Here is a 25494-nt window from a genome sequence, read left to right as displayed (position 1 = left end):
GTGGATGATGTTTATGTTACACCAGGTTCTAGAAGATGTGTTGGTCCCAGGGAAGTGCAGATTTTGTTGCAGGGTGCGATAATCTGTCAAGAACCGCCAGGAGACGCGATGGCGTTTCCTGAGATCATAGGATCCGTCTTCTTCATACGTTAAACCAATAACAGGTTTGCAATGAAAACTCCAGTGCGCGCCTGAGACCAGAACCCAACATGGCGTCGGTTCTGCACTCTCTACTGCTGCTGTGGCTGGTGGGTAAATAAGATCTTTAATAGAAGGAATACTCTCGTAGAATGGGGGTGACACCCTCCAACACCCGATTTTTACAGGAATCCCATAGAAGCTCATTTGGGGGATTATTCATTAAACTATGATACTGCCGATCGGGGGATTGTTGCCCAGGGACACCTGTTGAAGCCAGTGCGCTGCATTGACCTTCTGCCAACAAAGGGGCTAGAGCAAAATGGCGAAGGGATTGCACATACCATTACTCTGCGGGTCGGCGTGACCTTTTTTACAAATATCATCTCGGGAGCAAATTGTTTTTGGGCTCGGATACTACAAAAAAAGGAAAATAATGTTAAAAATGCAGAGAATATTTCCGCAGACAGCGGTGTCTTTATGCATTAAAATATATGGACTATTACATTCTCCGTCTTTATTTACCTGTCTTCCTCCTGGGTTCCCCTTCTGCCTCTCACATATAAGACATGGGTTGCTACCCACCTTCTATATCAGGGGAGGCCAATTCCAGTCCTTGAGGGCCACCAACAGGTCAGGTTTTCAGGATTTCCCTGCTTCAGCACAGGTGGTCATTGACTGAGGCACTGATTGAGCCACTTGTGCTGAAGCAGGGATATCCTGAAACCCTGACCTGATGGTGGCCCTTGAGGACTGGAATTGGCCACTCCTCTTCTATATCATTCTCCCTCCTACCCCCACCATCAGACACGACTCTTTCCCTCTTGGGGAATTAATCATGAAAACAATAAAATTAAATAAATATATATATATATATATATATATATATATACACATACATACACACACACACACACACACACACACACAATATATACATTTGTGTACACAGGATCATCTTACAATCGATTTAAATACTAGTTAATAACTTAAATCCTGGTGTCAGCTCCTTCGACCTTGGGTGAGTCACTTTATCTCCCTGTGCCTCAGGCACCAAAATCATGGATTGTAAACTCCACGGGGCAGCGACCTGTGCCTGTAATAATCCTATGTACAGCACTGAGTACCGTGCACTGAACTGTAATTATGAAGGCTTATGCTTCCAAAGTTGTGGCCACGACCGGATGAGACGTGATATGTGGAGTCAAGCAGAAAAATAAATCATAGTGCAAACTGATAACCTCAGGGCACTACCCTGTGGAAGGTCCCTGTTGAGGACCGAACGTTGGTTTTGGTGTCCTGCGTTATCGTTAATACAGTTTTTTTCTATACCAGTGTGTGCTGTCTGTCTGTCACCGGACCAGTTCTGGCTACTCTGCCATCCCAACTGAATTTAAATGCTTCCTGCCACTACTAATTTATTTATACCCTGATGAAGTGCGCATGCGCACAAAACGCGTTGGATTTTACTCTCTGAGCCTCCGTCACGAACACTTGCAGGCTGCATGCCACGCACATCCGGTTGTAGCAGTGAGAGAAAGACCTGCCCCCCAAGCACACTCCCAGCGACGGACGATCGAACCAGGAGGTGTTGTAGCGCCGAAGTTGCTTTCAAAATCAGCCAGACGCTACTGGTGGACGAGCTGCTGCATTCTCACGCCCATAATCCACCGCACATTTACCTCTGACTTGTCGTGAGTAGGAGTTTGGTTTTAGAACAACCGGATCAGCTGCCTGCTGTTGTGTTCCTAACTGTATTTTACCACTATTTGTTTATTAAAAGTAGCTCTTCCATTTAGTCAGCCTTGCCTGTATTTGTCTCTGTTGCTTGTCTCGTGTTTGTATTGTATGTCCTCATAGTAGCAGGTTGCACTACGTTTCATCTGTTGTTCGTTTAGTGTTTGTACTGTATGTCCCTCTTGTTATCAGTTTGCACTATGGTTTATCTTTCTGCTTGACTCCACATATCACGTCTCATCCGGTCGTGGCCACAACTTTAGAAGCACAAGACTAGAAGTGGATCTGTGTGTCCCGGTCCAATTGGATCCCCAATAGACTATCTTTGGAGAATTTTCTGCGCCGGTTTGTATTTTGTTTTTGGTGTTTATGACTGACTTTGTTTTTGGGTCAGTATCTCTTGGCAGCCTTGCCTTTATTATTTTAAGGTATTCAAGTGTTTATTATTTCGCACCAATAAGTATTGTTTAGTTCTTAGCGCTATTATCACCATTTCTGTTTTCTTTGTCATTGTGAAGTGCTACCTTTAACCCCGGAGCTGAAATTACCCCGTGTTCGGCTCTGGAGACCCCCTGCTTCAAGCCTAGAAGAAAAAACCTAGCTAGAACCGGACCGTTAACACCTGTGACAAGCAGCAGGGAATAAAACCTCTAAGAAAACCAAAATACAATGTGTTTATTCTCCCCAAAAAAAGGTGTTCTTGGTCCTGTATATTTGGTGCAGTAGATGCATCAAAGAGAAAATGGCGCACAAAACAATGGTCTCTTTCTTGGATATATTTCCATTGCACTTTTCTGCCCCCCAGTAGTTTAATTCACACCCCTTCTCGGTTACAGTTGGGAAGATCCCCAGGCTCCCCAAGCTGTACAGCATTTCAATACAAAATTGTGTTTATTTTACATAACGAAAAAGCCACAATTCCACCATAAAGGCCTTCATCAGGGTAGGGGTTCTCTGTTATACACACACAACAGGAAGACCCCTGAGGGCAGAGAAACGCGTTGGAGGACCCTCTGTCTCTGAACGTACTGTATTTAAGGAGATGCCGTTACCTCTGGGCAAGTTCCTAACATTTGATTTTCTGTTTTGATGATGTTAGTTAGAACGAAAAACGAGCCGGGTCCCTGGAATAAAGGAAAACACGTAAGAAATTGTGTTGTGAGAACAAAGCATAATCCCATATATTTCATACGTTAGGTGATAACTTTTTTATTTGGACTAACACTAGATATTATAAGACAAGCTTTGGCGAGTTCTCCTCTCTTCCTCAGGACAGCCAGTCTGATTTGACAGGTTCCAGGAGTTTAACACGGATGTAATCTGATTAATAGAGCACAGGTCTCTGCACAAACGGAGAGATGGAGATGGAGAAGTGAGAGAGCGTCATAAGATGATCGTCAGAAAGAGGAAAAGGGGAAAAGGAGAAATCAGAGAGCGAGAAGTTTGGAGTGAAACCCCCGGTCTAGGTAGTGGCCATCCTTGTGGGTGCTGGATACAGTCCACTGTTGAAGGCCAAAAGAAGAGGTTAGAGAGAGAGAGCGGGAAGCCCAAGGGAGAGACGGGTCATCAATATGGCAGTTGAAGTCCCCAAGGAGAAGAACAGGAGAGTCTGAGGAGAGAAACAAGGAGAGCCAGGATTCAAAGTGAGAGAGAAAGGCAGAAGGGGGTTAGTAGAGGTAGGTGGGCAATAGATGACCGTTACATGGAGAGGAGAAAAAAGCTGGACAGTCTATCCTCAAAGGACGGAAAGGTAAGAGAGGGAGGAATAGGAAGGGTTCGGTAGTGGTAGTGGCAGAGAGAGGAGAGGAGGAGCCCCACGCCTCCACCCCTGCCATCAGGGCGTGGATTGTGGGAGAAAGAAAGGCCACCATAAGAGAGGGCACCTTCCAGAGCAGAGTCAGACTGAGTGAGCCAGGTCTCAGTTAAAGCAAATAGGAGCAGAGAGTGAGAGAGAAAGAAGTCATGCACAGAGAGGAACTTGTTAGAGAGGGAGCGAGCATTCCAAAGGGCACAGGAGAAAGGGAGAGAGGAGGGAGGGTGGCAGGGGATGGGGAGAGAGGAGGGAGGGTGGCAGGGGATGGGGAGAGAGGAGGGAGGGTGGCAGGGGATGGGTATTAGGTTAGAGGGGTTTACTCCACAAGGAGGTGAAGTTGTATGTGATTGGCGAGGATGAGAGCATGTAGAAATAAGACAGGGACCCGGATCACTCATCACTGAGGAGGAAGGTCACTAAGGGAGGATGGATGTCACTGTAATTTACGTTGGGAGTCTCAGTGACTGGGGGTTGGTGTAGGAATCTGTGAGTGCGGGTTGGGGTGGGAGTCTCAGTGACTGGGGTTTGGTGTAGGAGACTGAGTGGGGGTTGGTGTAGGAGTCTGTGAGTGGGGGTTGGGGTGGGAGTCTCAGTGACTGGGGGTTGGTGTAGGAGTCTGTGAGTGGGGGTTGGTGTAGGAGTCTAGTGGGGGTTGGGGTGGGAGTCTCAGTGACTGGGGTTTGGTGTAGGAGACTGAGTGGGGGTTGGTGTAGGAGTCTGAGTGGGGGTTGGGGTGGGAGTCTCAGTGACTGGGGGTTGGTGTAGGAGTCTGTGAGTGGGGGTTGGTGTAGGAGTCTGTGAGTGGGGGTTGATGTGGGAGTCTCAGTGACTGGGGGTTGGTGTAGGAGTCTGTGAGTGGGGGTTTGTGTAGGAGTCTGTGAGTGGGGGTTGGTGTAGGAGTCTGTGAGTAGGGGTTGGTGTAGGAGTCTGTGAGTGGGGGTTGGTGTAGGAGTCTGTGAGTGGGGGTTGGTGTAGGAGTCTGTGAGTGGGGGTTGGTGTGGGAGTCCCAGTGACTGGGGGTTGGTGTGGGAGTCTCAGTGACTGGGGTTTGGTGTAGGAATATGTGAGTGGGGGGTTGGTGTAGGAGTGTGTGAGTGGGGGTTGGGAGTCTCAGTGACTGGGGGTTGGTGTGGGAGTCTGTGAGTGGGGGTTGGGGTGGGAGTCTCAGTGACTGGGGGTTGGTGTAGGAGTCTCAGTGACTGGGGGTTGGTGTAGGAATATGTGAGTGGGGGGTTGGTGTAGGAGTGTGTGAGTGGGGGTTGGGAGTCTCAGTGACTGGGAGTTGGTGTGGGAGTCTGTGAGTGGGGGTTGGTGTAGGAGTCTGTGACTGGGGGTTGGGGTGGGAGTCTCAGTGACTGGGGATTGGTGTAGGAATATGTGAGTGGTGGGTTGGTGTAGGAGTGTGTGAGTGGGGGTTGGGAGTCTCAGTGACTGGGGGTTGGTGTGGGAGTCTGTGAGTGGGGGTTGGGGTGGGAGTCTCAGTGACTGGGGGTTGGTGTAGGAGTCTCAGTGACTGGGGGTTGGTGTAGGAATATGTGAGTGGGGGGTTGGTGTAGGAGTCTGAGTGGGGGTTGATGTGGGAGTCTCAGTGACTGGGGGTTGGTGTAGGAGTCTGTGAGTGGGGGTTTGTGTAGGAGTCTGTGAGTGGGGGTTGGTGTAGGAGTCTGTGAGTAGGGGTTGGTGTAGGAGTCTGTGAGTGGGGGTTGGTGTAGGAGTCTGTGAGTGGGGGTTGGTGTAGGAGTCTGTGAGTGGGGGTTGGTGTGGGAGTCCCAGTGACTGGTGGTTGGTGTGGGAGTCTCAGTGACTGGGGGTTGGTGTAGGAATATGTGAGTGGGGGGTTGGTGTAGGAGTGTGTGAGTGGGGGTTGGGAGTCTCAGTGACTGGGGGTTGGTGTGGGAGTCTGTGAGTGGGGGAGTCTGTGAGTGGGGGTTGGGGTGGGAGTCTCAGTGACTGGGGGTTGGTGTAGGAGTCTCAGTGACTGGGGGTTGGTGTAGGAATATGTGAGTGGGGGGTTGGTGTAGGAGTGTGTGAGTGGGGGTTGGGAGTCTCAGTGACTGGGGGTTGGTGTAGGAGTCTCAGTGACTGGGGGTTGGTGTAGGAGTCTGTGACTGTGGGTTGGGGTGGGAGTCTCAGTGATTGGGGGTTGGTGTAGGAGTGTGTGAGTGGGGGTTGGGAGTCTCAGTGACTGGGGGTTGGTGTAGGAGTCTGTGACGGGGGTTGGGGTGGGAGTCTCAGTGATTGGGGGTTGGTGTAGGAGTGTGTGAGTGGGGGTTGGGAGTCTCAGTGACTGGGTGTTGGTGTAGGAGTGTGTGAGTGGGGGTTGGGAGTCTCAGTGACTGGGGGTCGGTGTAGGAATATGTGAGTGGGGGTTGGTGTAGGAGTGTGTGAGTGGGGGTTGGGGTGGAAGTCTCAGTGACTGGGGGTTGGTGTAGGAGTCTGTGAGTGGGGGTTGGAGTCTCAGTGACTGGGGGTTGGTGTAGGAGTGTGTGAGGGGGGGTTGGTGTAGGAGTCTCAGTGACTGGGGGTTGGTGTAGGAGTGTGTGAGGGGGGGGTTGGTGTAGGAGTCTCAGTGACTGGGGGTTGGTGTGGGAGTGTGTGAGGGGGGGTTGGTGTAGGAGTCTCAGTGACTGGGGGTTGGTGTAGGAGTGTGTGAGGGGGGGTTGGTGTAGGAGTGTGTGAGTGGGGGTTGGGAGTCTCAGTGACTGGGGGTTGGTGTAGGAGTGTGTGAGGGGGGGTTGGTGTAGGAGTCTGTGAGTGGGGGTTGGGGTGGGAGTCTCAGTGACTGGGGGTTGGTGTAGGAGTGTGTGAGGGGGGGTTGGTGTAGGAGTCTGTGAGTGGGGGTTGGGGTGGGAGTCTCAGTGACTGGGGGTTGGTGTAGGAATCTGTGAGTGGGGGTTGGGGTGGGAGTCTCAGTGATTGGGGGTTGGTGTAGGAGTGTGTGAGTGGGGGTTGGTGTATCAGTGACTGGGGGTTGGTGTAGGAGTCTGTGACGGGGGTTGGGGTGGGAGTCTCAGTGATTGGGGGTTGGTGTAGGAGACTGAGTGGGGGTTGGTGTAGTAGTCTGTGACTGGGGGTTGGGGTGGGAGTCTCAGTGACTGGGGGTTTGGTGTAGGAGACTGAGTGGGGGTTGGTGTAGGAGTCTGTGACTGGGGGTTGGGGTGGGAGTCTCAGTGACTGGGGCTTGGTGTAGGAGTCTCAGTGACTGGGGGTTGGTGTAGGAATATGTGAGTGGGGGGTTGGTGTAGGAGTGTGTGAGTGGGGGTTGGGGGTCTCAGTGACTGGGGGTTGGTGTGGGAGTCTGTGAGTGGGGGTTGGTGTAGGAGTCTGTGACTGGGGGTTGGGGTGGGAGTCTCAGTGACTGGGGATTGGTGTAGGAATATGTGAGTGGGGGGTTGGTGTAGGAGTGTGTGAGTGGGGGTTGGGAGTCTCAGTGACTGGGGGTTTGTGTAGGAGTCTGTGAGTGGGGGTTGGTGTAGGAGTCTGTGAGTAGGGGTTGGTGTAGGAGTCTGTGAGTGGGGGTTGGTGTAGGAGTCTGTGAGTGGGGGTTGGTGTGGGAGTCCCAGTGACTGGGGGTTGGTGTGGGAGTCTCAGTGACTGGGGGTTGGTGTAGGAATATGTGAGTGGGGGGTTGGTGTAGGAGTGTGTGAGTGGGGGTTGGGAATCTCAGTGACTGGGGGTTGGTGTGGGAGTCTGTGAGTGGGTGTTGGGGTGGGAGTCTCAGTGACTGGGGGTTGGTGTAGGAGTCTCAGTGACTGGGGGTTGGTGTAGGAATATGTGAGTGGGGGGTTGGTGTAGGAGTGTGTGAGTGGGGGGTTGGGAGTCTCAGTGACTGGGAGTTGGTGTGGGAGTCTGTGAGTGGGGGTTGGTGTAGGAGTCTGTGACTGGGGGTTGGGGTGGGAGTCTCAGTGACTGGGGATTGGTGTAGGAATATGTGAGTGGGGGGTTGGTGTAGGAGTGTGTGAGTGGGGGTTGGGAGTCTCAGTGACTGGGGGTTGGTGTGGGAGTCTGTGAGTGGGGGTTGGGGTGGGAGTCTCAGTGACTGGGGGTTGGTGTAGGAGTCTCAGTGACTGGGGGTTGGTGTAGGAATATGTGAGTGGGGGGTTGGTGTAGGAGTCTGTGAGTGGGGGGTTGGTGTAGGAGTCTCAGTGACTGGGGGTTGGTGTAGGAGTCTGTGACTGTGGGTTGGGGTGGGAGTCTCAGTGATTGGGGGTTGGTGTAGGAGTGTGTGAGTGGGGGTTGGGAGTCTCAGTGACTGGGGGTTGGTGTAGGAGTCTGTGACGGGGGTTGGGGTGGGAGTCTCAGTGATTGGGGGTTGGTGTAGGAGTGTGTGAGTGGGGGTTGGGAGTCTCAGTGACTGGGTGTTGGTGTAGGAGTGTGTGAGTGGGGGTTGGGAGTCTCAGTGACTGGGTGTTGGTGTAGGAGTGTGTGAGTGAGGGTTGGGAGTCTCAGTGACTGGGGGTCGGTGTAGGAATATGTGAGTGGGGGTTGGTGTAGGAGTGTGTGAGTGGGGGTTGGGGTGGAAGTCTCAGTGACTGGGGGTTGGTGTAGGAGTCTGTGAGTGGGGGTTGGAGTCTCAGTGACTGGGGGTTGGTGTAGGAGTGTGTGAGGGGGGGTTGGTGTAAGAGTCTCAGTGACTGGGGGTTGGTGTAGGAGTGTGTGAGGGGGGGGTTGGTGTAGGAGTTTCAGTGACTGGGGGTTGGTGTGGGAGTGTGTGAGGGGGGGTTGGTGTAGGAGTCTCAGTGACTGGGGGTTGGTGTGGGAGTGTGTGAGGGGGGGTTGGTGTAGGAGTCTGTGAGTGGGGGTTGGTGAAGGAGTGTGTGAGGGGGGGTTGGTGTAGGAGTCTCAGTGACTGGGGGTTGGTGTAGGAGTGTGTGAGGGGGGGTTGGTGTAGGAGTGTGTGAGTGGGGGTTGGGAGTCTCAGTGACTGGGGGTTGGTGTAGGAGTGTGTGAGGGGGGGTTGGGGTAGGAGTCTGTGAGTGGGGGTTGGGGTGGGAGTCTCAGTGACTGGGGGTTGGTGTAGGAGTGTGTGAGGGGGGGTTGGTGTAGGAGTCTGTGAGTGGGGGTTGGGGTGGGAGTCTCAGTGACTGGGGGTTGGTGTAGGAATCTGTGAGTGGGGGTTGGGGTGGGAGTCTCAGTGATTGGGGGTTGGTGTAGGAGTGTGTGAGTGGGGGTTGGTGTATCAGTGACTGGGGGTTGGTGTAGGAGTCTGTGACGGGGGTTGGGTGGGAGTCTCAGTGATTGGGGGTTGGTGTAGGAGACTGAGTGGGGGTTGGTGTAGGAGTCTGTGACTGGGGGTTGGGGTGGGAGTCTCAGTGACTGGGGGTTTGGTGTAGGAGACTGAGTGGGGGTTGGTGTAGGAGTCTGTGACTGGGGGTTGGGGTGGGAGTCTCAGTGACTGGGGGTTGGTGTAGGAGTCTCAGTGACTGGGGGTTGGTGTAGGAATATGTGAGTGGGGGGTTGGTGTAGGAGTGTGTGAGTGGGGGTTGGGGGTCTCAGTGACTGGGGGTTGGTGTGGGAGTCTGTGAGTGGGGGTTGGTGTAGGAGTCTGTGACTGGGGGTTGGGGTGGGAGTCTCAGTGACTGGGGATTGGTGTAGGAATATGTGAGTGGGGGGTTGGTGTAGGAGTGTGTGAGTGGGGGTTGGGAGTCTCAGTGACTGGGGGTTGGTGTGGGAGTCTGTGAGTGGGGGTTGGGGTGGGAGTCTCAGTGACTGGGGGTTGGTGTAGGAGTCTCAGTGACTGGGGGTTGGTGTAGGAATATGTGAGTGGGGGGTTGGTGTAGGAGTCTGTGAGTGGGGGGTTGGTGTAGGAGTCTCAGTGACTGGGGGTTGGTGTAGGAGTCTGTGACTGTGGGTTGGGGTGGGAGTCTCAGTGATTGGGGGTTGGTGTAGGAGTGTGTGAGTGGGGGTTGGGAGTCTCAGTGACTGGGGGTTGGTGTAGGAGTCTGTGACGGGGGTTGGGGTGGGAGTCTCAGTGATTGGGGGTTGGTGTAGGAGTGTGTGAGTGGGGGTTGGGAGTCTCAGTGACTGGGTGTTGGTGTAGGAGTGTGTGAGTGGGGGTTGGGAGTCTCAGTGACTGGGTGTTGGTGTAGGAGTGTGTGAGTGGGGGTTGGGAGTCTCAGTGACTGGGTGTTGGTGTAGGAGTGTGTGAGTGGGGGTTGGGAGTCTCAGTGACTGGGGGTCGATGTAGGAATATGTGAGTGGGGGTTGGTGTAGGAGTGTGTGAGTGGGGGTTGGGGTGGAAGTCTCAGTGACTGGGGGTTGGTGTAGGAGTCTGTGAGTGGGGGTTGGAGTCTCAGTGATTGGGGGTTGGTGTAGGAGTGTGTGAGGGGGGGTTGGTGTAGGAGTCTCAGTGACTGGGGGTTGGTGTAGGAGTGTGTGAGGGAGGGTTGGTGTAGGAGTCTCAGTGACTGGGGGTTGGTGTAGGAGTGTGTGAGGGGGGGTTGGTGTAGGAGTCTCAGTGACTGGGGGTTGGTGTGGGAGTGTGTGAGGGGGGGTTGGTGTAGGAGTCTGTGAGTGGGGGTTGGTGTAGGAGTGTGTGAGGGGGGGTTGGTGTAGGAGTCTCAGTGACTGGGGGTTGGTGTAGGAGTGTGTGAGGGGGTTGGTGTAGGAGTCTGTGAGTGGGGGTTGGGGTGGGAGTCTCAGTGACTGGGGGTTGGTGTAGGAATCTGTGAGTGGGGGTTGGGGTGGGAGTCTCAGTGATTGGGGGTTGGTGTAGGAGTGTGTGAGTGGGGGTTGGGAGTCTCAGTGACTGGGGGTTGGTGTAGGAGACTGAGTGGGGGTTGGTGTAGGAGTCTGTGACTGGGGGTTGGGGTGGGAGTCTCAGTGACTGGGGGTTTGGTGTAGGAGACTGAGTGGGGGTTGGTGTAGGAGTCTGTGACTGGGGTTTGGGGTGGGAGTCTCAGTGACTGGGGGTTGGTGTAGGAGTCTGTGAGTGGGGGTTGGGGTGGGAGTCTCAGTGACTGGGTGTTGGTGTAGGAGTGTGTGAGTGGGGGTTGGGAGTCTCAGTGACTGGGTGTTGGTGTAGGAGTGTGTGAGTGGGGGTTGGGAGTCTCAGTGACTGGGTGTTGGTGTAGGAGTGTGTGAGTGGGGGTTGGGAGTCTCAGTGACTGGGGGTCGGTGTAGGAATATGTGAGTGGGGGTTGGTGTAGGAGTGTGTGAGTGGGGGTTGGGGTGGAAGTCTCAGTGACTGGGGGTTGGTGTAGGAGTCTGTGAGTGGGGGTTGGAGTCTCAGTGACTGGGGGTTGGTTTAGGAGTGTGTGAGGGGGGGTTGGTGTAGGAGTCTCAGTGACTGGGGGTTGGTGTAGGAGTGTGTGAGGGGGGGTTGGTGTAGGAGTCTCAGTGACTGGGGGTTGGTGTAGGAGTGTGTGAGGGGGGGTTGGTGTAGGAGTCTCAGTGACTGGGGGTTGGTGTGGGAGTGTGTGAGGGGGGGTTGGTGTAGGAGTCTGTGAGTGGGGGTTGGTGTAGGAGTGTGTGAGGGGGGGTTGGTGTAGGAGTCTCAGTGACTGGGGGTTGGTGTAGGAGTGTGTGAGGGGGGGTTGGTGTAGGAGTATGTGAGTGGGGGTTGGGAGTCTCAGTGACTGGGGGTTGGTGTAGGAGTGTGTGAGGGGGGGTTGGAGTAGGAGTCTGTGAGTGGGGGTTGGGGTGGGAGTCTCAGTGACTGGGGGTTGGTGTAGGAGTGTGTGAGGGGGGTTGGTGTAGGAGTCTGTGAGTGGGGGTTGGGGTGGGAGTCTCAGTGACTGGGGGTTGGTGTAGGAATCTGTGAGTGGGGGTTGGGGTGGGAGTCTCAGTGATTGGGTGTTGGTGTAGGAGTGTGTGAGTGGGGGTTGGGAGTCTCAGTGACTCGGGGTTGGTGTAGGAGTCTGTGACGGGGGTTGGGGTGGGAGTCTCAGTGATTGGGGGTTGGTGTAGGAGACTGAGTGGGGGTTGGTGTAGGAGTCTGTGACTGGGGGTTGGGGTGGGAGTCTCAGTGACTGGGGGTTTGGTGTAGGAGACTGAGTGGGGGTTGGTGTAGGAGTCTGTGAGTGGGGGTTGGGGTGGGAGTCTCAGTGACTGGGGGTTGGGGTGGGAGTCTCAGTGACTGGGGGTTGGTGTAGGAGTCTCAGTGACTGGGGGTTGATGTAGGAATATGTGAGTGGGGGGTTGGTGTAGGAGTGTGTGAGTGGGGGTTGGGAGTCTCAGTGACTGGGGGTTGGTGTAGGAGTCTGTGAGTGGGGGTTGGGGTGGGAGTCTCAGTGACTGGGGGTTGGTGTAGGAGTCTGTGAGTGGGGGTTGGGGTGGGAGTCTCAGTGACTGGGGGTTGGTGTGGGAGTCTGAGTGGGGGTTGGGGTGGGAGTCTCAGTGACTGGGGGTTGGGGTGGGAGTCTCAGTGATTGGGGGTTGGTGTAGGAGACTGAGTGGGGGTTGGTGTAGGAGTGTGTGAGTGGGGGTTGGGAGTCTCAGTGACTGGGGGTTGGTGTAGGAATATGTGAGTGGGGGTTGGTGTAGGAGTGTGTGAGTGGGGGTTGGAGTCTCAGTGACTGGGGGTTGGTGTAGGAGTCTGTGAGTGGGGGTTGGAGTCTCAGTGACTGGGCGTTGGTGTAGGAATCTGTGAGTGGGGGTTGGTGTAGGAGTCTCAGTGACTGGGGGTTGGTGTAGGAGTCTGTGAGTGGGGGTTGGAGTCTCAGTGACTGGGGGTTGGTGTAGGAGTGTGTGAGTGGGGTTGGGGTGGGAGTCTCAGTGAGTGGGGGTTGGTGTAGGAGTCTGAGTGAGGGTTGGTGTAGGAGTCTGTGAGTGGGGGTTGGGGTGGGAGTCTGTGAGTGGGGGTTGGTGTAGGAGTCTGTGAGTGGGGGTTGGGGTGGGAGTCTCAGTGACTGGGGGTTGGTGTAGGAGTGTGTGAGGGGGGGTTGGTGTAGGAGTCTGTGAGTGGGGGTTGGTGAAGGAGTGTGTGAGGGGGGGTTGGTGTAGGAGTCTCAGTGACTGGGGGTTGGTGTAGGAGTGTGTGAGGGGGGGTTGGTGTAGGAGTGTGTGAGTGGGGGTTGGGAGTCTCAGTGACTGGGGGTTGGTGTAGGAGTGTGTGAGGGGGGGTTGGGGTAGGAGTCTGTGAGTGGGGGTTGGGGTGGGAGTCTCAGTGACTGGGGGTTGGTGTAGGAGTGTGTGAGGGGGGGTTGGTGTAGGAGTCTGTGAGTGGGGGTTGGGGTGGGAGTCTCAGTGACTGGGGGTTGGTGTAGGAATCTGTGAGTGGGGGTTGGGGTGGGAGTCTCAGTGATTGGGGGTTGGTGTAGGAGTGTGTGAGTGGGGGTTGGTGTATCAGTGACTGGGGGTTGGTGTAGGAGTCTGTGACGGGGGTTGGGTGGGAGTCTCAGTGATTGGGGGTTGGTGTAGGAGACTGAGTGGGGGTTGGTGTAGGAGTCTGTGACTGGGGGTTGGGGTGGGAGTCTCAGTGACTGGGGGTTTGGTGTAGGAGACTGAGTGGGGGTTGGTGTAGGAGTCTGTGACTGGGGGTTGGGGTGGGAGTCTCAGTGACTGGGGGTTGGTGTAGGAGTCTCAGTGACTGGGGGTTGGTGTAGGAATATGTGAGTGGGGGGTTGGTGTAGGAGTGTGTGAGTGGGGGTTGGGGGTCTCAGTGACTGGGGGTTGGTGTGGGAGTCTGTGAGTGGGGGTTGGTGTAGGAGTCTGTGACTGGGGGTTGGGGTGGGAGTCTCAGTGACTGGGGATTGGTGTAGGAATATGTGAGTGGGGGGTTGGTGTAGGAGTGTGTGAGTGGGGGTTGGGAGTCTCAGTGACTGGGGGTTGGTGTGGGAGTCTGTGAGTGGGGGTTGGGGTGGGAGTCTCAGTGACTGGGGGTTGGTGTAGGAGTCTCAGTGACTGGGGGTTGGTGTAGGAATATGTGAGTGGGGGGTTGGTGTAGGAGTCTGTGAGTGGGGGGTTGGTGTAGGAGTCTCAGTGACTGGGGGTTGGTGTAGGAGTCTGTGACTGTGGGTTGGGGTGGGAGTCTCAGTGATTGGGGGTTGGTGTAGGAGTGTGTGAGTGGGGGTTGGGAGTCTCAGTGACTGGGGGTTGGTGTAGGAGTCTGTGACGGGGGTTGGGGTGGGAGTCTCAGTGATTGGGGGTTGGTGTAGGAGTGTGTGAGTGGGGGTTGGGAGTCTCAGTGACTGGGTGTTGGTGTAGGAGTGTGTGAGTGGGGGTTGGGAGTCTCAGTGACTGGGTGTTGGTGTAGGAGTGTGTGAGTGGGGGTTGGGAGTCTCAGTGACTGGGTGTTGGTGTAGGAGTGTGTGAGTGGGGGTTGGGAGTCTCAGTGACTGGGGGTCGATGTAGGAATATGTGAGTGGGGGTTGGTGTAGGAGTGTGTGAGTGGGGGTTGGGGTGGAAGTCTCAGTGACTGGGGGTTGGTGTAGGAGTCTGTGAGTGGGGGTTGGAGTCTCAGTGATTGGGGGTTGGTGTAGGAGTGTGTGAGGGGGGGTTGGTGTAGGAGTCTCAGTGACTGGGGGTTGGTGTAGGAGTGTGTGAGGGAGGGTTGGTGTAGGAGTCTCAGTGACTGGGGGTTGGTGTAGGAGTGTGTGAGGGGGGGTTGGTGTAGGAGTCTCAGTGACTGGGGGTTGGTGTGGGAGTGTGTGAGGGGGGGTTGGTGTAGGAGTCTGTGAGTGGGGGTTGGTGTAGGAGTGTGTGAGGGGGGGTTGGTGTAGGAGTCTCAGTGACTGGGGGTTGGTGTAGGAGTGTGTGAGGGGGTTGGTGTAGGAGTCTGTGAGTGGGGGTTGGGGTGGGAGTCTCAGTGACTGGGGGTTGGTGTAGGAATCTGTGAGTGGGGGTTGGGGTGGGAGTCTCAGTGATTGGGGGTTGGTGTAGGAGTGTGTGAGTGGGGGTTGGGAGTCTCAGTGACTGGGGGTTGGTGTAGGAGACTGAGTGGGGGTTGGTGTAGGAGTCTGTGACTGGGGGTTGGGGTGGGAGTCTCAGTGACTGGGGGTTTGGTGTAGGAGACTGAGTGGGGGTTGGTGTAGGAGTCTGTGACTGGGGTTTGGGGTGGGAGTCTCAGTGACTGGGGGTTGGTGTAGGAGTCTGTGAGTGGGGGTTGGGGTGGGAGTCTCAGTGACTGGGTGTTGGTGTAGGAGTGTGTGAGTGGGGGTTGGGAGTCTCAGTGACTGGGTGTTGGTGTAGGAGTGTGTGAGTGGGGGTTGGGAGTCTCAGTGACTGGGTGTTGGTGTAGGAGTGTGTGAGTGGGGGTTGGGAGTCTCAGTGACTGGGGGTCGGTGTAGGAATATGTGAGTGGGGGTTGGTGTAGGAGTGTGTGAGTGGGGGTTGGGGTGGAAGTCTCAGTGACTGGGGGTTGGTGTAGGAGTCTGTGAGTGGGGGTTGGAGTCTCAGTGACTGGGGGTTGGTTTAGGAGTGTGTGAGGGGGGGTTGGTGTAGGAGTCTCAGTGACTGGGGGTTGGTGTAGGAGTGTGTGAGGGGGGGTTGGTGTAGGAGTCTCAGTGACTGGGGGTTGGTGTAGGAGTGTGTGAGGGGGGGTTGGTGTAGGAGTCTCAGTGACTGGGGGTTGGTGTGGGAGTGTGTGAGGGGGGGTTGGTGTAGGAGTCTGTGAGTGGGGGTTGGTGTAGGAGTGTGTGAGGGGGGGTTGGTGTAGGAGTCTCAGTGACTGGGGGTTGGTGTAGGAGTGTGTGAGGGGGGGTTGGTGTAGGAGTATGTGAGTGGGGGTTGGGAGTCTCAGTGACTGGGGGTTGGTGTAGGAGTGTGTGAGGGGGGGTTGGAGTAGGAGTCTGTGAGTGGGGGTTGGGGTGGGAGTCTCAGTGACTGGGGGTTGGTGTAGGAGTGTGTGAGGGGGGTTGGTGTAGGAGTCTGTGAGTGGGGGTTGGGGTGGGAGTCTCAGTGACTGGGGGTTGGTGTAGGAATCTGTGAGTGGGGGTTGGGGTGGGAGTCTCAGTGATTGGGTGTTGGTGTAGGAGTGTGTGAGTGGGGGTTGGGAGTCTCAGTGACTCGGGGTTGGTGTAGGAGTCTGTGACGGGGGTTGGGGTGGGAGTCTCAGTGATTGGGGGTTGGTGTAGGAGACTGAGTGGGGGTTGGTGTAGGAGTCTGTGACTGGGGGTTGGGGTGGGAGTCTCAGTGACTGGGGGTTTGGTGTAGGAGACTGAGTGGGGGTTGGTGTAGGAGTCTGTGAGTGGGGGTTGGGGTGGGAGTCTCAGTGACTGGGGGTTGGGGTGGGAGTCTCAGTGACTGGGGGTTGGTGTAGGAGTCTCAGTGACTGGGGGTTGATGTAGGAATATGTGAGTGGGGGGTTGGTGTAGGAGTGTGTGAGTGGGGGTTGGGAGTCTCAGTGACTGGGGGTTGGTGTAGGAGTCTGTGAGTGGGGGTTGGGGTGGGAGTCTCAGTGACTGGGGGTTGGTGTAGGAGTCTGTGAGTGGGGGTTGGGGTGGGAGTCTCAGTGACTGGGGGTTGGTGTGGGAGTCTGAGTGGGGGTTGGGGTGGGAGTCTCAGTGACTGGGGGTTGGGGTGGGAGTCTCAGTGATTGGGGGTTGGTGTAGGAGACTGAGTGGGGGTTGGTGTAGGAGTGTGTGAGTGGGGGTTGGGAGTCTCAGTGACTGGGGGTTGGTGTAGGAATATGTGAGTGGGGGTTGGTGTAGGAGTGTGTGAGTGGGGGTTGGAGTCTCAGTGACTGGGGGTTGGTGTAGGAGTCTGTGAGTGGGGGTTGGAGTCTCAGTGACTGGGCGTTGGTGTAGGAATCTGTGAGTGGGGGTTGGTGTAGGAGTCTCAGTGACTGGGGGTTGGTGTAGGAGTCTGTGAGTGGGGGTTGGAGTCTCAGTGACTGGGGGTTGGTGTAGGAGTGTGTGAGTGGGGTTGGGGTGGGAGTCTCAGTGAGTGGGGGTTGGTGTAGGAGTCTGAGTGAGGGTTGGTGTAGGAGTCTGTGAGTGGGGGTTGGGGTGGGAGTCTGTGAGTGGGGGTTGGTGTAGGAGTCTGTGAGTGGGGGTTGGGGTGGGAGTCTCAGTGACTGGGGGTTGGTGTAGGAGTGTGTGAGGGGGGGTTGGTGTAGGAGTGTGTGAGTGGGGGTTGGGAGTCTCAGTGACTGGGGGTTGGTGTAGGAATCTGTGAGTGGGGGTTGGTGTAGGAGTCTGTGAGTGGGGGTTGGGGTGGGAGTCTCAGTGACTGGGGGTTGGTGTAGGAGTCTGTGAGTGGGGGTTGGTGTAGGAGTCTGAGTGGGGGTTGGGGTGGGAGTCTCAGTGACTGGGGTTGGTGTAGGAGTCTGTGAGGGGGGGTTGGTGTAGGAGTCTGAGTGGGGGTTGGGGTGGGAGTCTCAGTGACTGGGGGTTGGTGTAGGAGTCTATGAGTGGGGGTTGGTGTAGGAGTCTGTGAGTGGGGGTTGGGGTGGGAGTCTCAGTGACGGGTTGGTGTAGGAGTCTGTGAGTGGGGGTTGGGGTGGAGCTCTCAGTGACGGGTTGGTGTAGGAGTCTGTGAGTGGGGTTGGGGTGGGAGTCTCAGTGACTGGGGGTGCAGCCTCACTCACTGGAAGGTGGAATTATTGATCGGGTTAAAGAGGGCGCCATTATCGATTGATTCACAGTTTTCCGTCTGCAATGGAAAAGATGACTCCAGAGTACTGCAACACGTGCAAAGCCGGCTACTTATAGCTAGTATATAATAGGCAGGGCTATTCTTGTGTAGGAACTCACAGGTACTGACTTGTGGCACAATTATTTTAGGGATTAACAAGAAACTTTATATAGTGACTTTGAAATTATTAGGAATGGGGCAGTAATACTAACTGGGAGAGGGAGAAATGTTTTTTACCTACCATATTTCTTTATTTAAATTTAAAATATTCAATGTAGTCTAGATCAGGGATTCTTAACTCCAGATCCCAAGATACCCCAACAGGTCAAGTTTTCAGGATCTCTCAATCAGTCTCTGCTTCAGCACAGATGGCTCAATCAGAGGCTCAGTTGAAGACTGAGCCACCTATGCTAAAGCTGGGATAGCCTGAAAACCTGACCTGTTGGGGGTTCTGGAGGACTGGCGCTGAGCGCCCCTGAGTTAGTGAATGCAGATGCAATATGCCTTCCTCCATAGCTGGTAAGAAGCACGAGCCTGTGACGCCTCTCATACCGACCGACATGCCTTCCTGCGCAGAACCAACTCGCTTTCATCCTAAGACATGTGTCATATTGAAGATGAACTGCTACTGTACTTCAAAACCGCAGCATGTCGGCACACGCCAGCGTTACTTTGGCCTACATCATGTCCCGGTGAGCTGACTGCAAGGGATATAGTAATTACCCAAGTCATTCCTAACGAGAATTCCCACGCACTAAACTACGTCAGAATAACCCTGCGCGTTTTAGCAAAGTGGGACTGAAGGTGCCCCACCCCCCTTCTCCCGGCACTCAAAGAGTTAAAACCCTTACCTGATGTTCACAAATATGACATGAAAGCAAGGGGTTAACGCAGTGCTTTTCAGCCTGCTAAGGACATACAAGTGAAAGACGGAACTGGATCACGAAACGCTATTTGTAGGATTTTATCTCCGTGGCAAATGGATTTTGTGTTTTTTTTTTTAATGAATCACAATAAAATGGGAAATTATTATTGGGGACCAGATTCCCGTTCTTCTTTCGCTTGTTTACTCTCGGCATTTGGCAATACCGAGGTGCTGGTCATTGTGGATATGCAACGGGGGCAATGGGTATGTGGCGGAAAAATCTGCCTCTCGCTGCCGAACACAATGAATGAATTACCGGAAATTAACAAATACACACACATCTCATTCCTAACACTAAACCTATATGCCTCACTAACACTTATCTTACTAGCTAACTCTATCACTAACTAAAACATAAAGGACACCTGCAAGCTCATATTGAACCCCCAAAATAACCACAACATATATATAAGCATATAAGTGTCACAGATGAGTGCTACTGAGCATGGCAATATATATTTAAAACCAGAGACAGAACATGAAACACAGACAGAGCTCAGTGCACATCCAGTGAAACCTATACACGGTGCCGAAATATATATGTATAGATATCTATTAAATAAAATGGTCTTTTAGTTTAACATTTTGGCCAAAATGTTGTGAGCGCCTGAGCCAACTGCACGGCAGACCACATCTCAAGGGTCCCTAACACTAATATAAATTCTTAATAACCTGTGCATTGCCAGGAAGAATGATTTATAATAAATCTGTCAAAATTAGTTGTATACAGTACACTGTAGTTCTAAGTCTGATTGAAGCTTTTGTTAACCTGTACATTACCAGGAAAAGCACTCTGTATTAGATTGTCACAATCACACTGCAAGCAAGCAAGTTCCCCTGAGAGTGGGAGATGCTATGGAGTGAGCTTTTAACCACTTAAATATGGGAGGGGGTGAGCTTCAACAAGATAGGAAGAGCCACCCTCCAATCAGCTTTTGGATGAAATTATTAAATATCTGCTATAACAGAATCTTTTTTTTCATGGAGCCACCAATGCCCCTTTCACAGAATTGCAGGTTAAACCACACCTGTTTAATGCGACGTGACTCACCTGGGATGGAATAGTATATTCCGCAGTGTCCCAGATCCGGGAATCGGCGTCTGCGACCCCTTTTACCTTCGTGTGGACGGAACTGATAGGCGGCACCTTTTTTTGATAGCCCTTAGCAGTAATCACGATCACACTGCAGGCGATGAAATAAAATAAGGAATTTAAAAAGAACGTATCCTTGTACTATTTCCTCACCAGGAAACCTGCGTTCCCCGTGACGGGCGCGGAACAAGCACCAGGGGAAATCAAAATGCGGACACATTATCTGTAGCGGATTTCCGTTAGGCCTGGGCCTAGGGAAGCAACATTTTGGGGCGCCAAAAATGTCCGCCCTCGTATACATTTGCTTCGCTCTCGGGCCTGATGGGAAGGCGCTTACAAGTGGCGGCCGCCTCCTCGCTGACGCACTCCTCCTTCCGAATCACAGCGTGAAATGACGCCGCGGACGTCACCAATGTGATGTCACATGGTGTCTCGTAGCGATGGCATGACCTCGCGTTACCATGGCAACGCGACAGCACGTGACGGCACATTGGTGACGTCCGCGGCGTCATTTGACTCTGCGATTCGGAAGGAGAAGGAGGGCGCCACATGTAAGTGCCTTGGGGTGGCGGGTCTTCTAATCCGCCGCTGCACATGAATCCTCCCCCCATCCGATTAACCCCTTCACTGCCAGAGGGGTGAGATATGCATGCGTGGGGGAAACGTAGAGACGTTTTATTCCTTTGCGAATGACAAAATAGTATTTGAACAAACTTTTCAGTCTTGCAAATTTCCTAAAGCAGCCGGGTCCCCCTGTCCAATTTTGTCAACCACTTGTTTTTTACCACGTTGGGGAACCGTGGGGTCCCTAAAGCTGAACCGTGCGGTCCCCAACACTGGAATGTGCTACTTTCAGCCCCAGGGACCCCCTGATGCTTGCCTGTAAAAGTAGCCAGTTCCAGTCCCCTCCAGGGGAAACACAAATGGTGGTTAAACTCTCCCGCGTGATGCGAGCCAATAGGAAAGCCCAAAGCCACCCGTTGTAGCTTCCTATTGGCCCGAAGATTAAAATAACATATAACATAAGTCCTTGCATATACATATAACATAAGTCCTTGCTGGATACCCCTTCTAACCTATCCTTACACATCCGGCCATTACTCTGGCTGACCCCCAGTAAGGGGTGCATAACCTTAGCGCACCCCTTAAACAAGAACTGTTGACCTCCTCCGTCTCAGTTCCTTGTGCCTCCACGCCCTACTTAAACTCCCTATAGCTTTTTGCTTGACCCATCCAACCCACCCAGCAAGGCTGCCCCGGCGCTGTGACACAATACACGTTACCCAAATCAACTCGCCAACATTCAAAACAGGGAAAGGTGCGAGATCTCTTCCCTTCCCACGCGCGCTCCTGCACTGAGCACCCCCTTTCATAGAACCCCTAAAATAAACTCACCTACAACCTATATGTTCTCGGTAGGTCTGGGAAGCGTGTCCTCCCTAATTCCTACACGCTCTCTACATTCAAAATAAATAAATAAACTCCATATACTGTCGGACCCCTCCCCCCCTTCCTCACAAGCAGTGAGCTTGTTAGAGCAGGCACCAATATTACATTGCCCCTTTATTTCTTGATTGTGTGCCTAACATAATGGCCACCTTTCAGTTACAATCAAATCCTCCAGTCTGTGTAACTCAGCAGCTACAATGTATCCTGATATTACCAAGGTAACATTATCTATTGTTACAGTTTGCAGCTCTAACTGCAGGGAGCATTGACAACAAATTACCACAAAGTGTTGCAAATATCTTGCACTCCTGGGGGGGTTGGCTAAAGCCTGCTATAGAAATCAAAGGATGCTTTCAAACTTATTAAATATGGCATTTAGACTTGAATAATAATAATTTAAAAAAAATTGCACTAAGTATTATCTAATACTACAGATATGATCTTATACTATATTAGTGAAAGCACTGTATGCCTGCCTGCCTGCCTGCCTGCCTGCCTGGATGTCCGGTGTCCCTAGGGGAAATCTGATTGGTCCCTTGGCCCGCCCCCGCACACCTCTCATTGGCCTGAGGCGGAGTGACGGGCCAAAGGACACACAGGGACACAAACACACACACACACAGGGACACACACAGGGACACACACAGGGACACACACAGGGACACACACAGGGACACACACACAGGGACACACACACAGGAACACACACACAGGAACACACACACACACAGGGACACACACTCACACAGGGACACACACACACAGGGACACACACACAGGAACACACACACAGTAGGGGGGGGGGGTGTACATTAGCAGCATGTATAACCCGGGGGGTGGGGCATGTATAACCCGGGGGGTGGGGCTCACATACCCGCCGGTCCCGGAGCCTCCGCCTCTTCCTCCCCGAACATCAGCCTCCACACCCGCGCGCACCTCCTCCTCTCCCTGTGTCTCCCTGTTTCCCGCGCTTTCAGCTCCCCCCCCCCCCCCGCGCCGCTACAGTCAGCGGGGGAGCGAGTGCCCGGGACACAGCGGGGGAGCGAGTGCCCGGGACACAGCGGGGGAGCGGCCACAACAAGCTGCCTCCCGCCTCACATCCACGTGGGAGCTTCCGGACGGGTGAGTGAGCGGCCTTCACCTCCCCTCACCCCCTTTCACCCACCCCTCACCCCCCTTCACCTCCACTCACCCACCCCTCACCCCCCTTCACCTCCCCTCCACCCCCTCCCCCCCCGGCGCCGCTACAGTCAGCGGGGGAGCGAGTGCCCGGGACACAGCGGGGGAGCGAGTGCCCGGGACACAGCGGGGGAGCGAGTGCTCGGGACACAGCGGGGGAGCGGCCACAACAAGCTGCCTCCCGCCTCACATCCACGTGGGAGCTTCCGGACGGGTGAGTGAGCGGCCTTCACCTCCCCTCACCCCCTTTCACCCACCCCTCACCCCCCTTCACCTCCACTCACCCACCCCTCACCCCCCTTCACCTCCCCTCCACCCCCTCCCCGCCGCTACAGTCAGCGGAGGAGCGAGCGCCCGGGACACAGCGGGGGAGCGGCCACAACAAGCTGCCTCCCGCCTCACATCCACGTGGGAGCTGCTGGACGGCTGAGGGAGCGGCCTTCACCTCCCCACACACCCCTTCACCTCACCTCCCTCCACCCCCCCTTCACCTCCCTCCACCCTCCCCCTTCACCTCCCCTCCACCCCCTTCACCTCCCCTCCACCCCCCCTTCACCTCCCCTTCACCTCCCCTTCACCTCTCCTCCACCCCCCCCCCCTTCACCTCCCCTCCACCCTCCCCCTTCACCTCCCCTCCACCCCCTTCACCTCCCCTCCACCCCCCCTTCACCTCCCCTTCACCTCCCCTCCACCCCCCCCCCTTCACCTCCCCTCCACCCCCCCTTCACCTCCCCTCCACCCCCCACCCCCTTCACCTCCCCTCCACCTCCCCCCCTTCGCACCACCTACCCCCCCTCCCCACCTCCTCCCCCCCTTCCCATCACCCCCCCCCTTCCCACCACCCCCCCTTCCCACCACTTCCCCCCTCCTCCCCACCACCTCCCCCCCCTTCCCCCCTCCACCCCCCTCCCCCCTTCCCACCACCTCCCACCCTTCCCACCACCTCCCCCCCTTCCCACCACCTCCCCCCCCCTTCCCCCCACCTCCCCCCTTCCCACCACCTCCCCCCCTTCCCCCCTCCTCCCCACCACCTCCCCCCCTTCCCCCCTCCCTTTCCCCCTCCTCCCACCCTTCCTCCCCACCAACTCCCCCCTTCCTCCCCACCACCTCCCCCCTTCCTCCCCCCCCACCTCCCACCCCCACTTCCCACCACCTCCCCCCCTTCCCCCCACCACCTCCCCCCTTCCCACCACCTCCCCCCCTTCCCCCCTCCTCCCCACCACCTCCCCCCCTCCTCCCCACCACCTCCCCCCCTTCCCCCCCACCACCTCCCCCCCTTCCCCCCCACCACCTCCCCCCCCCTTCCCCCCTCCCTCCCCACCACCTCCCCCCCCTTCCCACCACCTCCCCCCTCCCCACCACCTCCCCCCTCCCCACCACCTCCCCCCCCTTCCCACCACCTCCCCCCCTTCCCCCCTCCTCCCCACCACCTCACCCCCTTCCCCCCTCCTCCCCACCACCTCCCCCCCTTCCCCCCCACCACCTCCCCCCCTTCCCACCACCTCCCCCCCCCCTTCCCACCACCTCCCCCCCCTTCCCACCACCTCCACCCCCCTTCCCACCACCTCCACCCCCCCTTCCCTCCACCCCCCCCTCCCCCTCCCTCCCCTTCCCGCCCTCCCTTCCCCCCCTCCCCCCCCTTCCCACCACCTCCCCACCACCTCACCCCCTTCCCCACCACCTCCACCTACACACATGTATACATACACACACATGTATACACACACACATGTATACACACACATGTACACATACACACACACACACATGTATATACACACACACATACAATGTATACACACAAACATGTATACACACACACACTATCCCCAGCACTACCACATCAGCACACCGGTATCCCATGCCCCCCCAGCACACTGGCATTCTCGGCTCCCCGCCATTCTCAGCCCCCATCAGCACCCACACATCGCCACCTTTGCACCTCCCCCATCGGCACACCCACATCCGCACCCCCACATCAGCACCAAACCCTCCCAAATCAGCACACCGATACAATCACCATCAGTACAGCCACAGCAGCAGTACCACCGCACACCGCCATGGGCCGCGTGGACCACTCCCCACCCAAATGCCACACCCACACCACACACATCCCGGGCAACGCCGGGGCTCTCAGCTAGTCTATTGTAAAACAAACAAACAAGCATATAAGATGTCACGTGTTTTGCTGCTTTAACAGGTGCTACAATGTGGCACATGTCTTCCCTCCGAACCAGTCACTGAACACTCGAACAACAAGCAAAGTGCCGGAAACACGCGGGTACTTGAAATAAACGTATTTCTGTCTATACTCACCCCAAGACTAGTATTAACAGCGCAATTAGGATGTAGTAGGTGATCCCAAGGCACTGGCTTTCTATGCGAACCTCTTTGTTCGTTTTATAGGAAAAACAACCTGCTCCGGTCCCCGAAGATGGACTTTCGCGGGTCATTATGATGACATTAGAGCCTGACCAGCCTCAGCAGCCGCAGAATCAGGGCGCAGGCTGCAGGGCTCAGGCTGCAGGGCGCAGGGCGCAGGCTGCAGGGCGCAGGCTGCAGGGCTCAGGCTGCAGGGCTCAGGGCTCAGGCTGCAGGGCTCAGGCTGCAGGGCTCAGGCTGCAGGGCTCAGGGCGCAGGCTGCAGGGCTCAGGCTGCAGGGCTCAGGCTGCAGGGCGCAGGCTGCAGGCTGCAGGGCGCAGGCTGCAGGGCGCAGGGCTCAGGCTGCAGGGCTCAGGGCTCAGGCTGCAGGGCTCAGGCTGCAGGGCTCAGGGCGCAGGCTGCAGGGCTCAGGGCGCAGGCTGCAGGGCGCAGGCTGCAGGGCTCAGGCTGCAGGGCTCAGGCTGCAGCAGTATCTGCTTCTTCTGTGATAGCTGCTATACTGAAACTAAGTTGCAGAACTGAGGCAGAGGGCAAAGAAAGCCACACTGCCCGCTCCCTTGTACAGACTGTTTGCACATGCACTTTCAGGCACTCTCAGCAAGGGCTGCTGCATCTTTCCTCTGCCCTCCCATAAACCCCACCAATTAAAGACACAGATTTGTACAACTTTTGCAGAGAGATGCATGACTCATGGTGGAAACTCTCCCATCAATTAAGTCATTTTGGTGTCAGAGGGCTCTGCGGCACAATGCGTGAGCACTGAAAGAGTTATTAGGGCTCGTTCAGGGAGCCAGCTGAGGACTCGGAGGGGTTGCGTGCGGGAGGCAGTGCTGGGAGTTTGCTGGGCGACATGTGATTATCTCCCAGCAGACTTTTCAGCGTTGGGGAGGGGGCGGGGCTACAGGCGGCAGGGTAAAGTATCCAAGCTGCAGCCATGAAATCATTCTGAAGAATGATTTCATTGGCTGCCTTGGTCCCCGTGACGCTGCTTCAGCTCCAAGAAACGAAATTTTCGTTTACTGAAGCTGTCGTCAGCGGCAACTCCTGGCTTCGGAGGCAGGGCAGTAGCTACCCTGACAATAAGTATTCAAATTGAATACTTTGTTGCTCACGGCAGCACGCACGTCAGCACGCCCTGCCCCCGAAGCCAGCACCTTGAACGAGGCCTTAAGTGATTACGCGACGGACGTCAGGGCTGCGGAACGGGACATGGGGTGGCGGCCGTCTCGCCGTGACCAAGTCCCCGCCGGGGTTTGGCCGCAA

The 25494-nt window shown here is 55.5% G+C and overlaps 1 protein-coding gene across 7 annotated transcripts in view; it reads right to left on the bottom strand.

Annotated features, from left to right (window-relative positions):
* Positions 1-25494, bottom strand: part of P2RX7 (purinergic receptor P2X 7) — a 77311-nt gene that overhangs the window by 46004 nt on the left and 5813 nt on the right. For 2 of the 7 annotated variants that reach the window (XM_075568217.1, XM_075568218.1), the window contains exons 2-4: positions 19180-19312; positions 2928-2999; positions 483-555 (exon numbers count right to left, since the gene is read on the bottom strand). In XM_075568217.1, coding sequence (XP_075424332.1) covers positions 483-555; positions 2928-2948 — 94 coding nt within the window. In that variant the 5' untranslated portion in view covers positions 2949-2999; positions 19180-19312. Of the gene's footprint in view, positions 1-482; positions 556-2927; positions 3000-3098; positions 3203-17156; positions 17232-19179; positions 19313-24165; positions 24412-25494 lie in introns of those variants that run through there. The other 5 variants (XM_075568215.1, XM_075568214.1, XM_075568219.1 and 2 more) reach the window with 5 other exon arrangements.

The sequence above is a fragment of the Ascaphus truei genome, chromosome 13 (assembly GCF_040206685.1).
Source record: "Ascaphus truei isolate aAscTru1 chromosome 13, aAscTru1.hap1, whole genome shotgun sequence".
NCBI classification, from domain to species: Eukaryota; Metazoa; Chordata; class Amphibia; order Anura; family Ascaphidae; genus Ascaphus; species Ascaphus truei.
This window is presented reverse-complemented; position numbering and strand designations above follow the sequence as displayed.